Consider the following 16,513-nt stretch of genomic DNA (forward strand, 5'->3'; position numbering starts at 1 on the left):
CAGACCTCCCGTCATCACGGTAGAAGGAAGAGCAGTCAGCACGTTGTAGCATTTGGACCTTTCAACAATCAACAGTAGCGTGAGGCAGAAGAAAATTTGACCTTGTATGGGAAGGGTTGGTTTCTCTTTTCACTTACAAAGGTATTCAGTTAATTCATTTTTGTATCTTTGTATGCAAAGGTAAAGCAGAGCCTTGCTCAGTAGCTCAACACGCTAATTTTAAATGAGAGAAGATTCAGCCACCTTGGGTTTATCTACTGGATGTGCATGACTAAAAACGTTATGTATCATTCTGACCCCAACATATAATATATGTATCTATTAATCTGAGGGTTGACCACTATTGCATTACTCTCTAGCACCGGTTTAGAACAGAGGGTTTAATTTGGTTTTAGTTGAAATTTAACTGCTCCCCCACTAACTGGGTTACATGCTTTTCTGAAACCAGTTCTCTTCCTAGAGGAATTTCACATTAAAGCTTTAAGATTAGAAAATCATGTGAACATTTTTAAATATTTAAAAACAGTAATAAAAAGGTCAGTTCCTTCTAAAATAAACACAACATTTGAAGCAGAATAATATTTTAATAAAATTAAATCTAAGTATTCACAAAGCATTATGCACATACAGTACATACTGTATTTAAAGCCTATGGACCTTAAATCATTTTATTCTAATGTAGTCAGCTTTGGACACAAGCTAAGCTTACTCATTTTGTAATAAGAAAGTTTACAATTGTTCCTGAAAGTGATTTTACATATATACATATATATATAGCTCTATATCTATACTCCTACATGTAAGTGTAGGTATATACACACAGTTGTGTGTATGTCTGTATATTAATATATACACACATACGTACACACATATGTACATATATAAAATACGCACATGCATACATACAGGAATGTGTGCGTGGCGTATGTGTGTGTCCACATACGTACATAGCCTATCTAGGATCATTGTAGAGGGGCCAGTCAGTAAAAACAGGTAACTGCAAACAACCACCCTAATAATTATAAATCAAAAATGTATAAACTATTTTTAATTAAACAGATTGTTAATAATTTGTATCAAACAAAAGGAACACAGTCTCCTGTATTATATAGAAATTAGATTTATTGCATTTGATTATGTTTGTGTGACAGATGAAGAGTACCTGCCTGCTCATGACAGCTAATTTCTATGATGTAATTTTTTTTTTTAAAGAAAAGTACTGGAAACAAATTGTTCAATTAATGCAGTTTTGTGGATGCGACCTATGGTGAAACTTCCCAGCATGTGGCAGGGTTTTCCCGTCTGTTAAAACACTGCCCTACTTCGACTGGTTTGGAAGGAGGCTGGTTTCTCTGTCCTAAGAGTTTCAAACTCAGAAGACTCGGTTACCTTATTCTCTCTCTAGATTCAGAATCACTGTGGTGTATTGTAAAAAGCTCACTACAAGAAAGATAAATCAATTTTCAGAAGTGAGCTAGAAGAAGATTTTGGTTGAACTTTAGCTTGGTCGAGTAGGAGTTTTTTCTATATGAATTATTGTTATTGGTCTCCTATTTGCTCTGACGACATATCCACAATAAAATACTATTTCCATGACAGCAGTAAATGGTAATCTCCATGCAACGTAAACTGTAATTTTAGAACATGCATGTTATTTAAAAAAAATAAAAATATAAGGTGCCTTGAGAATGCTGGCAGTTTTACATTTGGAACATACAGTTAGTGTGTGTGTGTATATATATATATATTTACATCAGAACTGCTCAACTTTACCTTACAAGCTTCAGATTTAGGAAAATATACAGTACTTTTGCATATAACGGTATATTCCTTGTAGCCCCTGAGTCAAGTATAGAGGATTTAAATACAAAAAAAAGGAAAAAACAGCCATTAAAAGCACTTACAACTTTATGTGAAGTAGTAGTATAAAAGTATTATTTCCCAGGAAGACCAGGATCAGAAACATGCCTATGAAGACCCAAGATTCCTGCAGTGCTTAGTGAAGATTCTGGCAAGGAAGGGTGCCTAATTGGCTGGAGATAAGTTTTACAATGCTGCGGGGGACACTCTACAGACTGGTCACGTTCTTCATTTAAAAAAGAAGCCAGGTTGTCTTCTGAGGCTGTGTTAAGATGCACTCCACTTGAGAGGGATTCTTTGGATTTAAGTTTCGATTTTTCAAGGTCTAGAAATTCAGGACACTGGAAGGAAGGAGAAGAAACAAGATGGTAATAATTAAATCGGTCTCTTCCAGGCTCTTGTTCTGCTCAAAATTAGCACATTCAGATGGTTGCTGGAAAACCATGTTTGAAAATGAAGCCGTGTACTGAAGTATTTTTACATGGTACTGCATTTGATTTAATGTAATTGAATGCAATTCCGTTGATTAATTGTAGAAGCCTGGATATCTTGTCCCTGCCTCAGACTTGCTCATATGCCATCGAGATACGCATAGGAATAGCCCTTTCTGAAGGACTGAATATTCTTGAGACTCAATCTAAGAGTACGGATTTCAACATTCTTGAATTGGCAGTTTTGTTTCAGAACATGACTCTGGAATTGCATCATTCTGAATATTATAACCATTTGGATTCCAGTCTCAGCACGCAGTTCTCCTTCACTTTTAAACTTGGAATTTGTGTGAAGTGTGAAGTGCGCCTGCTGATGTTTGCAGAGGGTGGCCATATTTCTGTTCAGACAGAGATATGTGTATGTGTTTTGTGCAGATATATGCACGGTGGGTTTACACTTCTGAAAACTACTGCTGTGCATTTGCTGCCCTGATAATCTTTATGCATGCGAACAGATGCCTTCTGGATGTGTTGGACTTACTGTGCTCATGTGTGTTTCAGCATACGCACAAGGAATCTGACACAGCCAAGCATGCTGGATTTACTAATCGTACGCTACATGACTGATTTGGGATTTCTAGACATGCAGAAGCCTGTTTGGAAATAATATGCCACATCTCTGCCCCAGCTGTTAAACTCCAGAAATCCCAAACAAATTTGGAAAATCATCAAATTTTTCCTGAACAGAAGTGGGGTGGAAAACATGTATTGGGAAACGCAGGTATGTCACAGCTCTGTATGTTCATATTTCCAGCAGTAGCAAGGGACTGGACTAAGAATGGCTTTAGCCCTACCTATTTCCATATCTGTATACCCATCATGTTCCACCAGCTAGACTTGTCTGGCCTGTACCTTGAGGAAAACATAGTCATGGTGCTTCTCAGGACTTCACGAATGGGATCTGTGGCAGAAGCACCCATGCAGGCAGGTCTGATGCTTGGAAAGTGTTTGTGGTTTACCCCCATGTCTAGTATTTGTCATTTCTGCTAACTTTTGCGAAGAGCGTGATAACTAAGTAAATCAGTCCGATTATAAGATTTTTTATGGATCTCTACAACCCTCACAGAAAATGTGGCCGCTGAAACTATGGTGTCCAAGTCCACTGTGGAGGTGCTAGGTCAAAATAATAATTTCACATTCCTTAAACTAGTGAACAAGCACCTAGATTGGTATGCATTTCTTCCATCATAAGCTAAAAAGATTAGCAAACCTCTTTTGATCTCATTGGACATGTACACACCTGAGATGAAGGACTGAAACTTCTGTCTGTTTTAATTGATGCTGCAGGCTGAAGCTTTTGTATCACCCGGATTGCTGACTGTTGATACTCTGCACCTACAGTCACCATGCTATAGGCAGGTGGAATGAGCGTTGACTGCCTTTGCAGAAGCTGCAGGATGGTTTGGATATCAGCAGTCATTTGGGATTCAAGCCTAAAGAAGTAACACAAAATCAGTCAACTCATGGTCAGGAATAGGTATATTTTAACGTACTGATTACAGATGCATTCAAGAGGGACCTGCAGCTTGTTAATAAAGCAAGCTGTTGCTTGTTATGACATGACCATGTCTTAAATAGGAAAGAACAGAAGAGGGAGTACTGAGCCCTTCCAAAGCTTGCTGTCTCTCCCTTTCCTTTGCAGAACATATCTTGTTGCATGCTTGTCTCCGATCCTTTTTGCTACATTAAGAATGAGTTCATTACTGTCCCTTACGTTTGCAACAAAAAGTAACATGGGACCAGGTCTTTGGCTGAAATTGACCGTAATAAATGTACTCTCTTCATTGTAACTAAATTGATTTGTACTGGCTGAAGATGGGATGCTATTTCTGATGCATCTGACAATTAATTCTGACATTCCCAATGCTAATACAATGCACTGAAAAAAGCAAAAAAACCACATTTGTGTTTTTCCACAGTTAGAAAATGAAAGATGCTTTCAAGTTCATTAAAAAAACCAGCCCAAGTTTCCTTACTGTGAAAATCTATTCAGACTTATTCAGGCCTCAGACTTAATGTCAACATTTCTGATGTACAAATTTAGTAGCTTTTTTGTCTTTTTTTCCCTTTTCATAAATTTGTATATGACTGCTGAAACACTTGAGCTGCTTATGTTGTTCATACTTACAATTCCATAGCACTGAAATGATTTTCAAATGGTCTTGCCAAGATCCACGACAAACTCAGCAATAGGTAATGCCTATGGTGCCCCCCCAGCTGCTGGAAGGCTGCAGAACATGCTATGTGACAAACTGTAGTACAGATACACAGCCTCCTGTATTGCAACTCATCTTCTGACAGAGTCAACAAATCTTTGTCAGCAGCCTTTAATGTTGTGAATGTTACTACTTGGACTCCCTACAGCAGCAGAACCGATCCTGTGCTGACAGATTTTTGCTTTCACCAGGTCCTTCACTGTTTGATATTATTTTTTATCATGTTGGAGTTGTCCATTGCCTGTGTCATTTATTTATAAAAGCATCTATGAAATTAATCTGAAAGGTATGACCAAAGGATATTTAGGATGCTGTTTCTTCCTTTATCGGGAGAAGCTGGTTCTGTGGCATCAGCTCTCATAAAGAAAGGCCCAAACCCGGATGTTACAGTCAATCATGCCCTACTCGCCCTCTCGTTCAGCTCCCTTGGGTTCTTTGCTACTTACAAATTTGCTGATCTCATACAAGCATGGTGCTGATGCCACAGGGGAAAATACTGCAGCAGCAGCAGCATGCCACCATCCAGAGAGCTTCCATCGGCTAAACCTGGGCCTTAACATCTCAGTGGATAAAAGGGATTTAGCATTGGAGGACTTGCATCAACAATTGTCTTTGGCTTTGCATTAACTCTAAAATTGCTCCCTCCTTACTTTTTTAGAACTTGATGGGAGTTTCCTGGTACTTCAAATCAAAGAGTACCTCTGGTAGTCTTTATTCATCATCACTGCATATGTAACTTCTCCCTCCTTTCTCCAAAATTTAGAACAAGTCCATGTCATGCCACCCAAGGATGAACAAACAGGAGAACCTTAGATGCTTGGCCTACAGCCTCCATGAAATTCCAATTGCTTAAAGAGGAGAAACAGAGCTAGCTCTAGGAACATATTCCTCATGCAATGGCTTTCCAGCCTTCTATATCCATTTAATAATTTGAGTGTTATGCCAAGCCTCTAACTTGGCATGGAAAAGGCCAGGAAGAAGTGACCCTGTTTTTGAGTCCAGCAGGTCAGATCTGACATAAGCAGGATAGAATACTGTCTTTTACACTCATAGAATACTCAGCGAGGCCCAAAATCCTGAAAGCATGAAAAGCTTTAAAAACATTAGAAGAGTTAAAGAATAAAATGACTTAATAAAATCCATAACAATTTAAATCTTAGTTTATCAGCAATAATGATATTTTCTCACTCAAAAAAATACTGAGAACTTGCATAAGAATTTAATAAAACTATGGGTAAATTTGAGCTAGAACTTCAGTTTCAAGAGCTTAAGATTTCAGGAAAAGAAATGTAACCAAAAGACTACACACTGTTGATGGGGAACATGCAACTGTTAGTTATGTGACATTTACAGTTACTTAGATTACTTGACTTTACTGCAATTATAAGTTACGGCAATTTAGGCTTATATGTTAAAAATGTCTTTTTAATGTACTATGTAGTATTCAGAAATGAAAAATACTATGGTTTTATTGGCTTATGGTAGATGAAGGAAGCAACATGCAGTTAACCTGGCTTTAAACTGATTACTAAAATATACAGCACAGAATGCCAATGAAGAGCTACTAAAGTATAATTAGGGCTGAGTGCGTGTCACAGTATTTGTCATGGAAAAATATTGAAAGTAGTGGAATTGCAGAACGAAAATAGTAAAAAAGCCACAGACCTGAGCATAGGGCAATTTAAAATTAAATGAAATGACATGGTAAATTATAGTGTAGGATGGATCAAAATTCAGTAACCATGTTTTTAAGATGCTATAAGCCATGCTGCTTAGCTGGCAGCAGAGTAGTATATCAGAGAGCAAAAGAGAGAGGGAAGAGACATGTTACTAACCAAAGGTAATAATGGATTCTGACAAAGAAAGCCTCTGTTTTCTGTTGTAACAGGTATAAGTATTTTGCCTTGGCGTACTCCCATGTCTGTCTTATTATAGACACAGTTGCAAAATAAGTTAATGCATCAAAAAGGGAATTTGTCTTTTTTAAACAAGGCAGCTGGTTTACTTTGGGTCTCCAGGAAAGAAAAAGTACTTCAGATACTGAAGATACAGAAAACTGTCATTTTGGGGACATGTAAATATCTAGGAATCACTGTTAAGGGAACAGCATTCTAGGTGAGGCAAGATTTAAATTTAACAAGTTTAGGTGCCTCACTACAGCTTCTTCGTTAAAAAGTTGGTCTCCTAAACAGTCAGTCGAGGAGAGAGGCTCTTCTGCAAGGCAATTCAGAGTAGTTAATGTGAGTATCTAGAGGTAAGTGACATGAATATTCTGGCAATGAATCAAAAATTCTGTACTCAGCATTCCCAGAATAAGTTTTTCCAGGAATCTGGAAGACTGAACTTAGGTGATATTTAGGCTCCACAGAATACCTATAGACAATAAAGTGATACTCCCATCAGGCGTATTTTTGTACTTTTGAGCTTCTGAAGATCTGAATGCTTTTGGAAACTTCCTGTGCAAATTCATTCCTCCTGTAGTGTCATTAATATCACTTGTATTATGTACTTTCACACATATCTTTTTTTTTGGTCATATCTCTGTTTTTACCTGTTGAGTTGTTCTTGAAGTAAATCTAATCGATTCTCCACTTCCCCATATATAAAGTCACTTTCAGTTTCACAGGTGCCCCATGTAACATGGGGTAATGCTGACTGAATTGGGGAGTCCTGGTACTCCTGGATGTTCTCCTGCTCCCAGTCTCTTTTATCAGTGGTATCTGATGAAAAACAAACAACATAAAAGTATAGTTTCATATACATACTGTCAGAGAGGGGTTGGTACCCCTCAAGCATCCCACTTACTAGTGTCTCTCAAAACCTTGAAAGTCAAATTGGTATGCTGGCACACTGCCTGAACAACTCTCTGGTCCTTACTATTTAAGGAAAGACAAAAGTGGTCACATCCAAAAATTATAAAATTCTAACATAACAATAGCAATATACTAACATTTTGAAGCTGTAGATAAACAAGCAGCTTTGCCTAGTCAGCATCATCAGAGTTCTGCCACTGAATGCCTACTATTTCTTTAGTTTTCTTTCTATTATTTTACCAATCTAGCCCCAATTTTTTCAAGGTTGTTTTTTTTTAGCGATTTGTTGTTGATTGAAATTAGAAATATTTGTTCTAACCTAAGTGCATTAAATGATGTGCTTGAACGTCTTTGTGTGTTTCGGAGACCTGGCTAAAACCTCTTCTCTTGCCCTTGAATGTGGTATTGAAGTGTATTTACTGTTTAGCTTTTTGGTGTAAAAGGATGACTTGCTGCATTGCATTTACAGCACTGGGCATGCATTACAGTGCATTGGAACGCCCCCTCTAAAGAAAGTTGCCAGATCTCAGCCAGCTGCCTTTCTTACCAATAATTGTAACACTGATTGTCCTAACAAGGTTGGCGAAGTGTACTATGTTTTTCCCGAGACAGAGGCCATTTAATGCAGCTCATACTGCTTGCAAAGGGATACTGGTTATTATTTTCAAAAAGGAAATTGATTTTCATTGATGTAGCTTTTAGCATCACTAGTCTCCAACCCAACCCTTACATCGTAGTGTAAAGCATATCTCAGAGACTCTTACAGTACTGTGGGGTGAAAGGTGCCAGTTCATTTTGTTTAATAATTTGTGAATCCTAAAAGAATGAAATATTCAGCATTGCTGGGTCAGTCAGAGATCACTTTAAAATTAAACAAAGCTTCACAGTAAATGATAATTTTTTTTTCTTTTTTCCTGTTTGAACTACAGGTAAAACTTTGGATTAAGATAGAGAAAATAAATTTATTTTAAGCTAAAAAAGGCCGAATTGCATAATTATGATCTTACTTCAGAGTTTCAGCTAGCTAGCTGAATTTAGTTCCCCTTCTAATTCTTATATACTGTATATACAATATATATACAATATATAGTATATACAATATATAAAGTATATAAAAACATACTCTTTATATGATTCATTTATATTTATTTATTTATCTCCAGCCCTTTGTAAAAAAAAAGATGATGACTACTCCAGGCCCCACCCTGTACCTGCTGTGCCCAAATTCCATCCCTCTTGTCCCTCCCAATTCTTGGATCTCTGTGATCAAACACTGCACCTTACCATCCAAACAGTACTCAGGGGCATTCCTTCCTTTTGCTTGGATTTCTGGTTTGAGCTATTTCTCCTTCCTCTTTCAATTTGCTTAATTTACACCTCTGTGCATTTATTAACTAGTTTACATTCCTGGCTCTAGGCTGTTTCTCCTGTTCACCAAGCTGGTGAAAGGTTACAAATCATTTATCATGGGATATATTAGTTGCACATACCCCTATCTGATACAGAATGAAGATCTTGCTGTGAGCTTTGCAGAGACTACAGGTGACATATTTAGGACGAACAGTGCTTTTTCTACACCTACCCCCCCTGCCTCAAGCCTTCGTTACTTTGAGTGAATCTGTTGTCACACAGACAGTTAAAAACTGCTCAGTACCACTCAGATTCTCCTCTGCTGTGATAAAAGAGGCTGTTAAAACTTTAACACCTGTTCAGTACAACTCCCATTAGGGTTGTATTTGTAATTATTTAACTACATGAAGTTACAGAATATATTGAAAGTTCTTACTGCTCTCAGGCTGCTGCTTCAACATACAGCTGGACAAAATCCTTGACTGCTTATAAAGCGTCAGCCTCTGTTGTATGAGCAGTTGGATTTCAATCCCACATCCCCCAGTAGTCCCTGAATGGTTTGCTCAGAGCTTCTCCTAACACTTCTCTTGGCACTGCATGCTGATAACTCAGCATAGGTTACATATTCATTTCACACTTGTGAAATTTTTCTAAGCAACCATAGCAGCCAGAGCCATGTTTCAAAGAAAAGAGAAAAAAATACAGTGTGGGTGACATGTGAGAGGTTTGTCCAAATGCTATTAGCTAATCCTCTTCAAACACATCTTTGAGCAGTGTCGCTCTAAGTAAAGAAATGAAAAAAAAAAAAAAAAGAAATTCCTGTTCAGATTTAGTATTTCAAGTAGATTTAGCCAGGAAGGGGAGCTCTCACTACATGACTCCAAGTGGAGGAGGAGACTTTCTTCTCTTTTTTATCAGAGAAAGGTGCTTACTGCATTATCTGATCTTTGGTTAGCAGGTGGTAGAAGGTGTTCTGGAGTTGTAGAGAGTGTTTGAATTTCATGTGACATGACCTATAACTGATTTTATGCACTGAACAGAAGGAAGGGGAAAGAGATTTCATCTTGGCTACACAGAAACCTGTTCAGCTTCTCAGCCACATGAGCCAACAGAAGGAAAGAGGAAAACAGTGTCAGAGAAGCATGTAATTTGGTTTTAGCAGGCACACATGCCACAATTTGCAGTGTCCAAGGAAGCTGGAAAGCTCTCAGCAAAGTGAAAGGAGCAGACTGACAAATTCAGGGGCAAAATTTTAAACTGTGGTTGTGGGTGCAATGGATGTTGTAAATCCAGTGGACTTACTTTTAAGCAGTGAATTTCAGGAGTAGAAACTAAAAATACAGGCCATACATTTTACTGCTTTTTAATGTCCTGTAAAAACCAAGTTGTTTGTTATTTTACACAATAAATCATTCAACAAAATCACATATTTTTCAATGTCGTGGATTATCCCAGGGAAATCACAGCTGGTTTTGGTCCCAGAATATGTATTTTTAGACTATTACAATAAACATTTAATTTGTGACAAAGCAAATGAATTGGCACTCAAATCATAAAATAAGTTCATACACTATAAGCAAGTTAATACACTATAAGATACGGTATTGTACTGTTCTAAGCAACTTTTTAGGTACTTCCACATACGTGAGTAACCCCAGAAAAGCCCAACAGCAGTTACAACTTTATAACCAGCTATGGTCTTCCAGGGCTTGAAGAATCCTAGACTGAGAACTAAATAAATAAATGTATAACTTGGTTCACTTGAACAATTCAAGAATCAGTCTTACAGTCCAAATAACGACCAACTGAAAATAGAAAATAGCATTTTTCTGCAATATATAGATTACCAGCTACAGAAAAATTATCAGGTCTTCTCAAAAGAGCCATGTGTTTTAAAATTAAGAGTTGCATTTTAGGATTATGAGAGAGAACTTTATGCAGTTTCTGCCCACATTATCCAATACATTATTAACATACTCCATTCATTGACAGTAATAACCAAAGCTTAAAACAAAACTAAAGATAATTAAATATCATCAGTCACAGTGATAATGAACTGCGGCAGCTTTATACAAGTATTCAAGATTTATAAAGTACCATAATTTATGAGGATTATAAACATACATACATACAAGCAGAGTTTATTTCAAAATTTCGTTATGTTTATAACTACTATTATGGTAAGTTATAATCAATCTCTAATTAACAGCAGGAGTAAGAATTTAGTTTAAAACATGTATCAATCAAAGCTGATCTTATTTTATTGACCTTGAAGTTTTTATGGAAATTACAAGGAAGGTAATGATCTTTCACGCACATTACCAGAAGTGCTAGATCACAAAGTGGAAAAAAGAATGTGGTCTTAATCAAAATATGTAACCTTTAGACATGCTAAATTTAGCTCAAATAAAATCTGCAATAGGTTGCCTTGGAAAACGTTGCTATAGCTGCAAGGACACATTTCTGGCTATTGGTAGGGGAAAGGTAAGCTTTCAAATTGCAGTATGTATGCAACAAGTTTATGTGGTGCAGATTTATATAGTACTAACCTGAGGAGACCAGACTTCACATATTCATACCATTGAAATGTAAAAAATACATTGCTCGGCCTGATTAATCATTAGGATTGTTTAAAATTATAGCCTAAAAGCCTAAAGTTTATTGAATGATGGTTAAATGGTCAAATTGCCTCAATGGAAACAAACTGCTGGGGAAAACAGTATTAAACAGTAAATATGTAATTCTTCCCTTCAGACCGAAACAATTACAAATGAACTTTCAGCAATATTTAAATTGTATCCGGGTCTTTTCATTAATTTCCCTTCACATCACTGAGAAAATTAATATTTTAGTATATTAGATGTAATTTTAATTATGTGATTTAACTCTATGTAAAATTAACTGAGATTTCTTAATAGTTTTTGATCATTTGTCATATACAAAAGGCCAAATCTTTGTTCTTGTGTTTTACTTATGGAAGTCAGGATTTGGGCTGGGTGTCTTTTAACCAACATGTGCAGCAAAATGGGATAGCATTCTTTCAAGCTATTGTGATTTTTTTTTTCACTTAATTTTAGTTGTGCCTTGTCAATACAGAGAATGAAACTAGCTACCTGAAAATATATTTTTTTTTGTGCATGTGCAACCATCACTAGGTTTATCTAGCTCTCATTATCTAGGATTTTTTCCTGTTGCCAAACCCTGGCATATCAAACACCCTTTGAGGGATTCTTTACTGCTTTGAGTGCAGTTTTCATCCATGGGCACTCAATGAAGTCCAGTACAAGTTGGCAATTTTAAAGAGTTTGTTTAAATGAATTTCCTAAGGAAGTTCAGTTACAAGATAATTTATTAACAAAGCCTGGAATAGCCTTTTGGAGGTTCTGTAATCCAGTCCCACAGCCAGTGTATTAAGCTACATTAATCCTCTTGAGAAATAATAATTTTTGATCTAAAATATTTTTCTTGTTAACCTTTCAGGAAACGCAAAAGTAAATATTATGTAAAGAATCAATAGAACCATTCAGGAAATGATTTTTGATAATTAGACTAAAAAAGATGTCTACTCCAAATTTAAAAAATAGCATCAGCTAGATTACCTTTGCAAGAATTGCTTCTTTTGTCAATAAGAATTTCTTCTGTGGCATGAACCATTTCTTCAAAGTCCACCTCTGTGGTTTTCTCTGTTACAGATGGATAATCAGCTATCCCAGAGAACAGGGGCTTTTGCTCATCTTCAATGGAGGACACAAAAGATGATGACCCACTTTTTTTCTCCTCGAAGTGTTTCTTAATAGATTGATAGTATCTGGTGGTGTCCCCTGAGGGTTCAGGATCACTCTGATCATTCTCTTTGAAATAATCTGTTAAATCGAAAGAATTGTGAACAATAATATGCAATTCATGAAATTGTGTTCTATTTTATTCTAGTCTGAGGATGGAGATGATTATTGTATCAGTGAGGAAGGTCACAGTTAGGAAGGTCACTGCCTATTAGAATAAATTTGATTCCTCTATCAGAGGAGATTTGTATCTCTTTTGAAGTCCTGGAAGGCATTTGCGTGTATGTAGTAAGGATTCATAGTCCCTAAACCATAACTCATGATGCAAAAAGTGACTTATATCAAAACAGCAAAGGTTTTATCCAACACAGCCCTCCTGTTTACTCACGGTTTTTCTGTGAGGATGAGATTTGAGAAAGCCTTATATTCCAAGGTTTTTAAAAATTAATTATTTCATTCCCTCTTCCAATTTCTCATGGTTTTGGGCATTTCTCACAGTCTTGACAGGCTAATAGTCATGGATGTCAGACTCAGTAGCAGAACTACCCATTTAAGTTATGCCCACATAAGAGCATCTTTGCAGATTATTCTTTTCCCAGAAAAGGCAAATGTATTAATCAACCACTCAACCTCAAAATGTCTGGGCCCACCTAAACAGAGAGCATATTTCTCCATGCTCACTACCGTCAAACCTATATTAAGGATTGATATGGTAGAGAGAAACCCTATTGGTACAAAAAGAAGGGAGTTCCTTGTCTGTCTTTGTGGGATCATCTCAAAACAACTTTCCAAAGCAGGCCAGATTCCTTAGCCTTTAGGATTAATTACAATTCTCTGAACATCCAATCTTTTGAATAAGAAAAGTGCACAACATGCTGTGATATATATGGTAGCAGAGTACCAAATCAAGTTGAGAAAGAATCTTTCATTAATCACATTCAAGGTCTGTAGTGAGGAACAGCAGATTCAGTGCTCTTAAGAAGTGGCAAATAAAACTAGATTCAAAGCAGATGCCTTTAAAAACACATTGTAAAAATTAAATAGGATTTAAACCCAAGAACGATCATTTATGAATATGGAGAACTCCTGATCTCTTTTCAGCATAAACTTGAAGCTAATTTCCAATTCAATATTTGGTCTTACCTATTTTTAACTGAAATGTCAAGATAATTCCAGTCCTGCTACTTATTTAAAACACATTTTAGCAGGGTAGTCTCAACAACATATAAATACTGTAACTAGTCTGCATTAACTTCCTGGGGAGACAGCATGATTTCCCATCTGCTTTGTGCTAATTACTAATCAACATAGCTCTGGAATGTCTGTAGTCTTTACAGCCTATAGCAGTGGTTAATACAACATTTAGTATATTCCCTAGGTTTCTTCTCTGTTTTCTGGTCACTATAAGGAAATGAAAGTGTGGCCTTATCAAATCCTCTTTATCTGCACATAAAGAGAATGCAATATCTGTACAGAGCACTCTGCAGGAGTCCGGACATCTGTAAGCAGTGAGGGCAGGTAATGGTGAACAAAATGAAACCAGTACCAAAGCAGGCCTCCTATAACTGCACCCTCTAGAGTCTCCAAGGGCAATTAACACAGCCCTGGACTGAAGTGACTTTATTTGGCTTCTGTTAAGCAGGATTACTAGCTATAAGTAATACTGGTGAAACTGTGATACTGTGAAGGCATCAACACAAATGCAAATGGACTGGCAGTGTAATGTTCTTGGGGGATGCTCAGACTGGAGAGTCAAGTACCACGTTCTCTACAATACCATCTCCAAAATAATACCAAACCAAAAGAAAGCTTCATAAGAAAATTCTGATGTAGGTGTCTACCATGGCTTTTCTTGTGGGAATATATGGTGAAATACATACAGACACGCTACAGTAAATTGTCTTAATTACTTACTGCTTGAATGACTTCAACCTGTGAAAAAGACCTTCTAATGAAAGCTTGAAATTGCCATTTTTTAGGGTAATTTTTTATGTGCATGGGATTTTGTGCACTAACGGTAGCTGTGATGAGCACCCTGTGGAATACAAATCAATCAGTGGACTAGTTTTAAGAGGTGGTCATTGAGACTAATGAAAAAAATTGTATAGCAGCTGAAGTATAGCAGACTGTCTTATCTGTCATATTTGTGGAATACTAAAATACCTAGAAACAAGAAGCCAGATCCCGCAAACAATTACACTGATGTAAAACCAGGGTAATTCAATCGATATCCCTGCATTTAGTCTCCATCCATATCAGAACAACAGAACATATTCTTTTCCAAATGCTGTCCAGGTATAATGAACTCAGTGACATTAGAAGGAAAGTTGAGATCTGTTGAATGTAGGGTCCCACCTACACTGAAATCAGGGAAGATTTGTTCATCAGCTGATCTATTTCAAAATATGCATCTTTGGCTTTACTGCTGTTGCTTTATCTACTAGCCATCTGGCTACATTCAAAGAGTCAAAATTTGTTTTCCTTTTAAAAGACTCTTATTTAATGCTAAAGATTCTTCTGTCTGGAGAATAATCCTGTGATACTCTGCACCTAGAGTAGGAATTAAAATGGAAACTGCATTTTTTATTTGGCTCATCAGGACCTGATGATGGTGCAAGCTCTGTACCGCAGTTCAACAGCTTGCAGTGCCTCTGTAGCTCAGTGGAAATATGTTACAAATAATATCTAGGTAGTGCTTTATTCAGAGTGTGAATTTCTCCAATTTTTCCTTCCTTTTCTAATGAAATCCAGTCATTGGTTTGGAATGAATTTTCCAGAAGAGAAGAGTTTTCTATCTGTGTATGCGTATGTATGGATAAGTTCACTTTCTATCATACAGACTCCAGGTTTCAAAAGTTTTCTCTTTTCTTTTCTCTTTTGTTTCCAAAATAAATGTTATCATTAACCACCCCCCCTCATCCTAGTACTTCCTCCTTCCTTTTCCAGTAAGATAAGTTTCACTCTCTAATTCTGATTGCTAGAAACTATGTTTTGCTGAAGATGATTATTTTGTAACTTTGTGCTTTACCAAACATGCACAAACATAATTTACACTTTTTATGGGACTCGTTTTAGCCTGTTATACATTTTGGGTGCCTGCCAAGTTTACAGGCAATGTCCTCTGACATTTGCTGTCTGGAAATTCCAAAATCTTCATGGTAATTGTCAGAAGGTTTTTGCCCTGCTTTTTGCACTTGCACTGGCAAAGGAAGGGAAGGAACGAAGTTGTCATGAGGGTAATGAAATACACCTATGACAAAGACTCACAGAAATACTGGCATAAAATCCAGGTTGGTGGGATGGTTACCAGAGATCAAACAAGGTTTTTTTTGTGTGCCATAGTCAGCCTGTAGTATTGAAGTTTTGCATTATTCAGACAGTGGCAGTCTGCATGATCTAGACATATTTTCTCTTAACGTATTACTCTGCTGCAAACAATATTGGTGAAAGTGTCAGTAATATATTACATGTGGAGCAGCATTGTTTAATATTACTGTAATTTCATTAACTGGAATTTGTCATACTTAATCAGGCTAGCTATGTAGCCTAGTGTTTCAGAAGGTGGCAAATTTTTACTCCCATTTTCAGCCATCCAATAAAAAGTCCCATAATATGCCTCGACAAATTCAATTTTGTGCAGGAAATGAGGTGAATGACTTCCTTACCCCCACAGAAAGCAATTTATATCCCAAACCATAAAACAGATAATCTTATCATTAACATGATCTGCATAACTATAAATCTGTTCAGCAGATGTGACATCTTCCTTTTCCTTTGAAAAAAACTACCATATTATTTTACGCTACACCAAGTATGTCCCTTGGTAAGGAGAAACGCAGACTGTGACTTGGAAGGAGGGATGGCTGATTGCTCAAAAGGTCTGCAGATCTTCAGATTCCCAGCAAGAATTTTGGTTCAACTGTTATTATGTCTCTCTTATGTGATATTCACAAACATTCCTGTGATGGTCAATCTGTCTTTCCTACACATGAACAAAATAT

General features: G+C 36.8%; 1 protein-coding gene across 1 annotated transcript in view; it reads right to left on the reverse strand.

Moving 5' to 3' along the window:
• Positions 1-1,109: 1,109 nt before the first annotated feature.
• KCNH7 (potassium voltage-gated channel, subfamily H (eag-related), member 7) overlaps positions 1,110-16,513 on the reverse strand; it is a 245,497-nt gene continuing 230,093 nt past the window's right edge. The window contains exons 13-16 of the mRNA XM_009325389.1: positions 12,330-12,581; positions 7,119-7,287; positions 3,592-3,784; positions 1,110-2,201 (exon numbers count right to left, since the gene is read on the reverse strand). Of these exons, the coding sequence (XP_009323664.1) occupies positions 1,935-2,201; positions 3,592-3,784; positions 7,119-7,287; positions 12,330-12,581 (881 nt within the window). The 3' untranslated portion in view covers positions 1,110-1,934. The remainder of the gene's footprint in view (positions 2,202-3,591; positions 3,785-7,118; positions 7,288-12,329; positions 12,582-16,513) is intronic.

This window comes from Pygoscelis adeliae, unplaced genomic scaffold (genome assembly GCF_000699105.1).
Source record: "Pygoscelis adeliae isolate BGI_AS28 unplaced genomic scaffold, ASM69910v1 Scaffold106, whole genome shotgun sequence".
NCBI lineage: Eukaryota > Metazoa > Chordata > Aves > Sphenisciformes > Spheniscidae > Pygoscelis > Pygoscelis adeliae.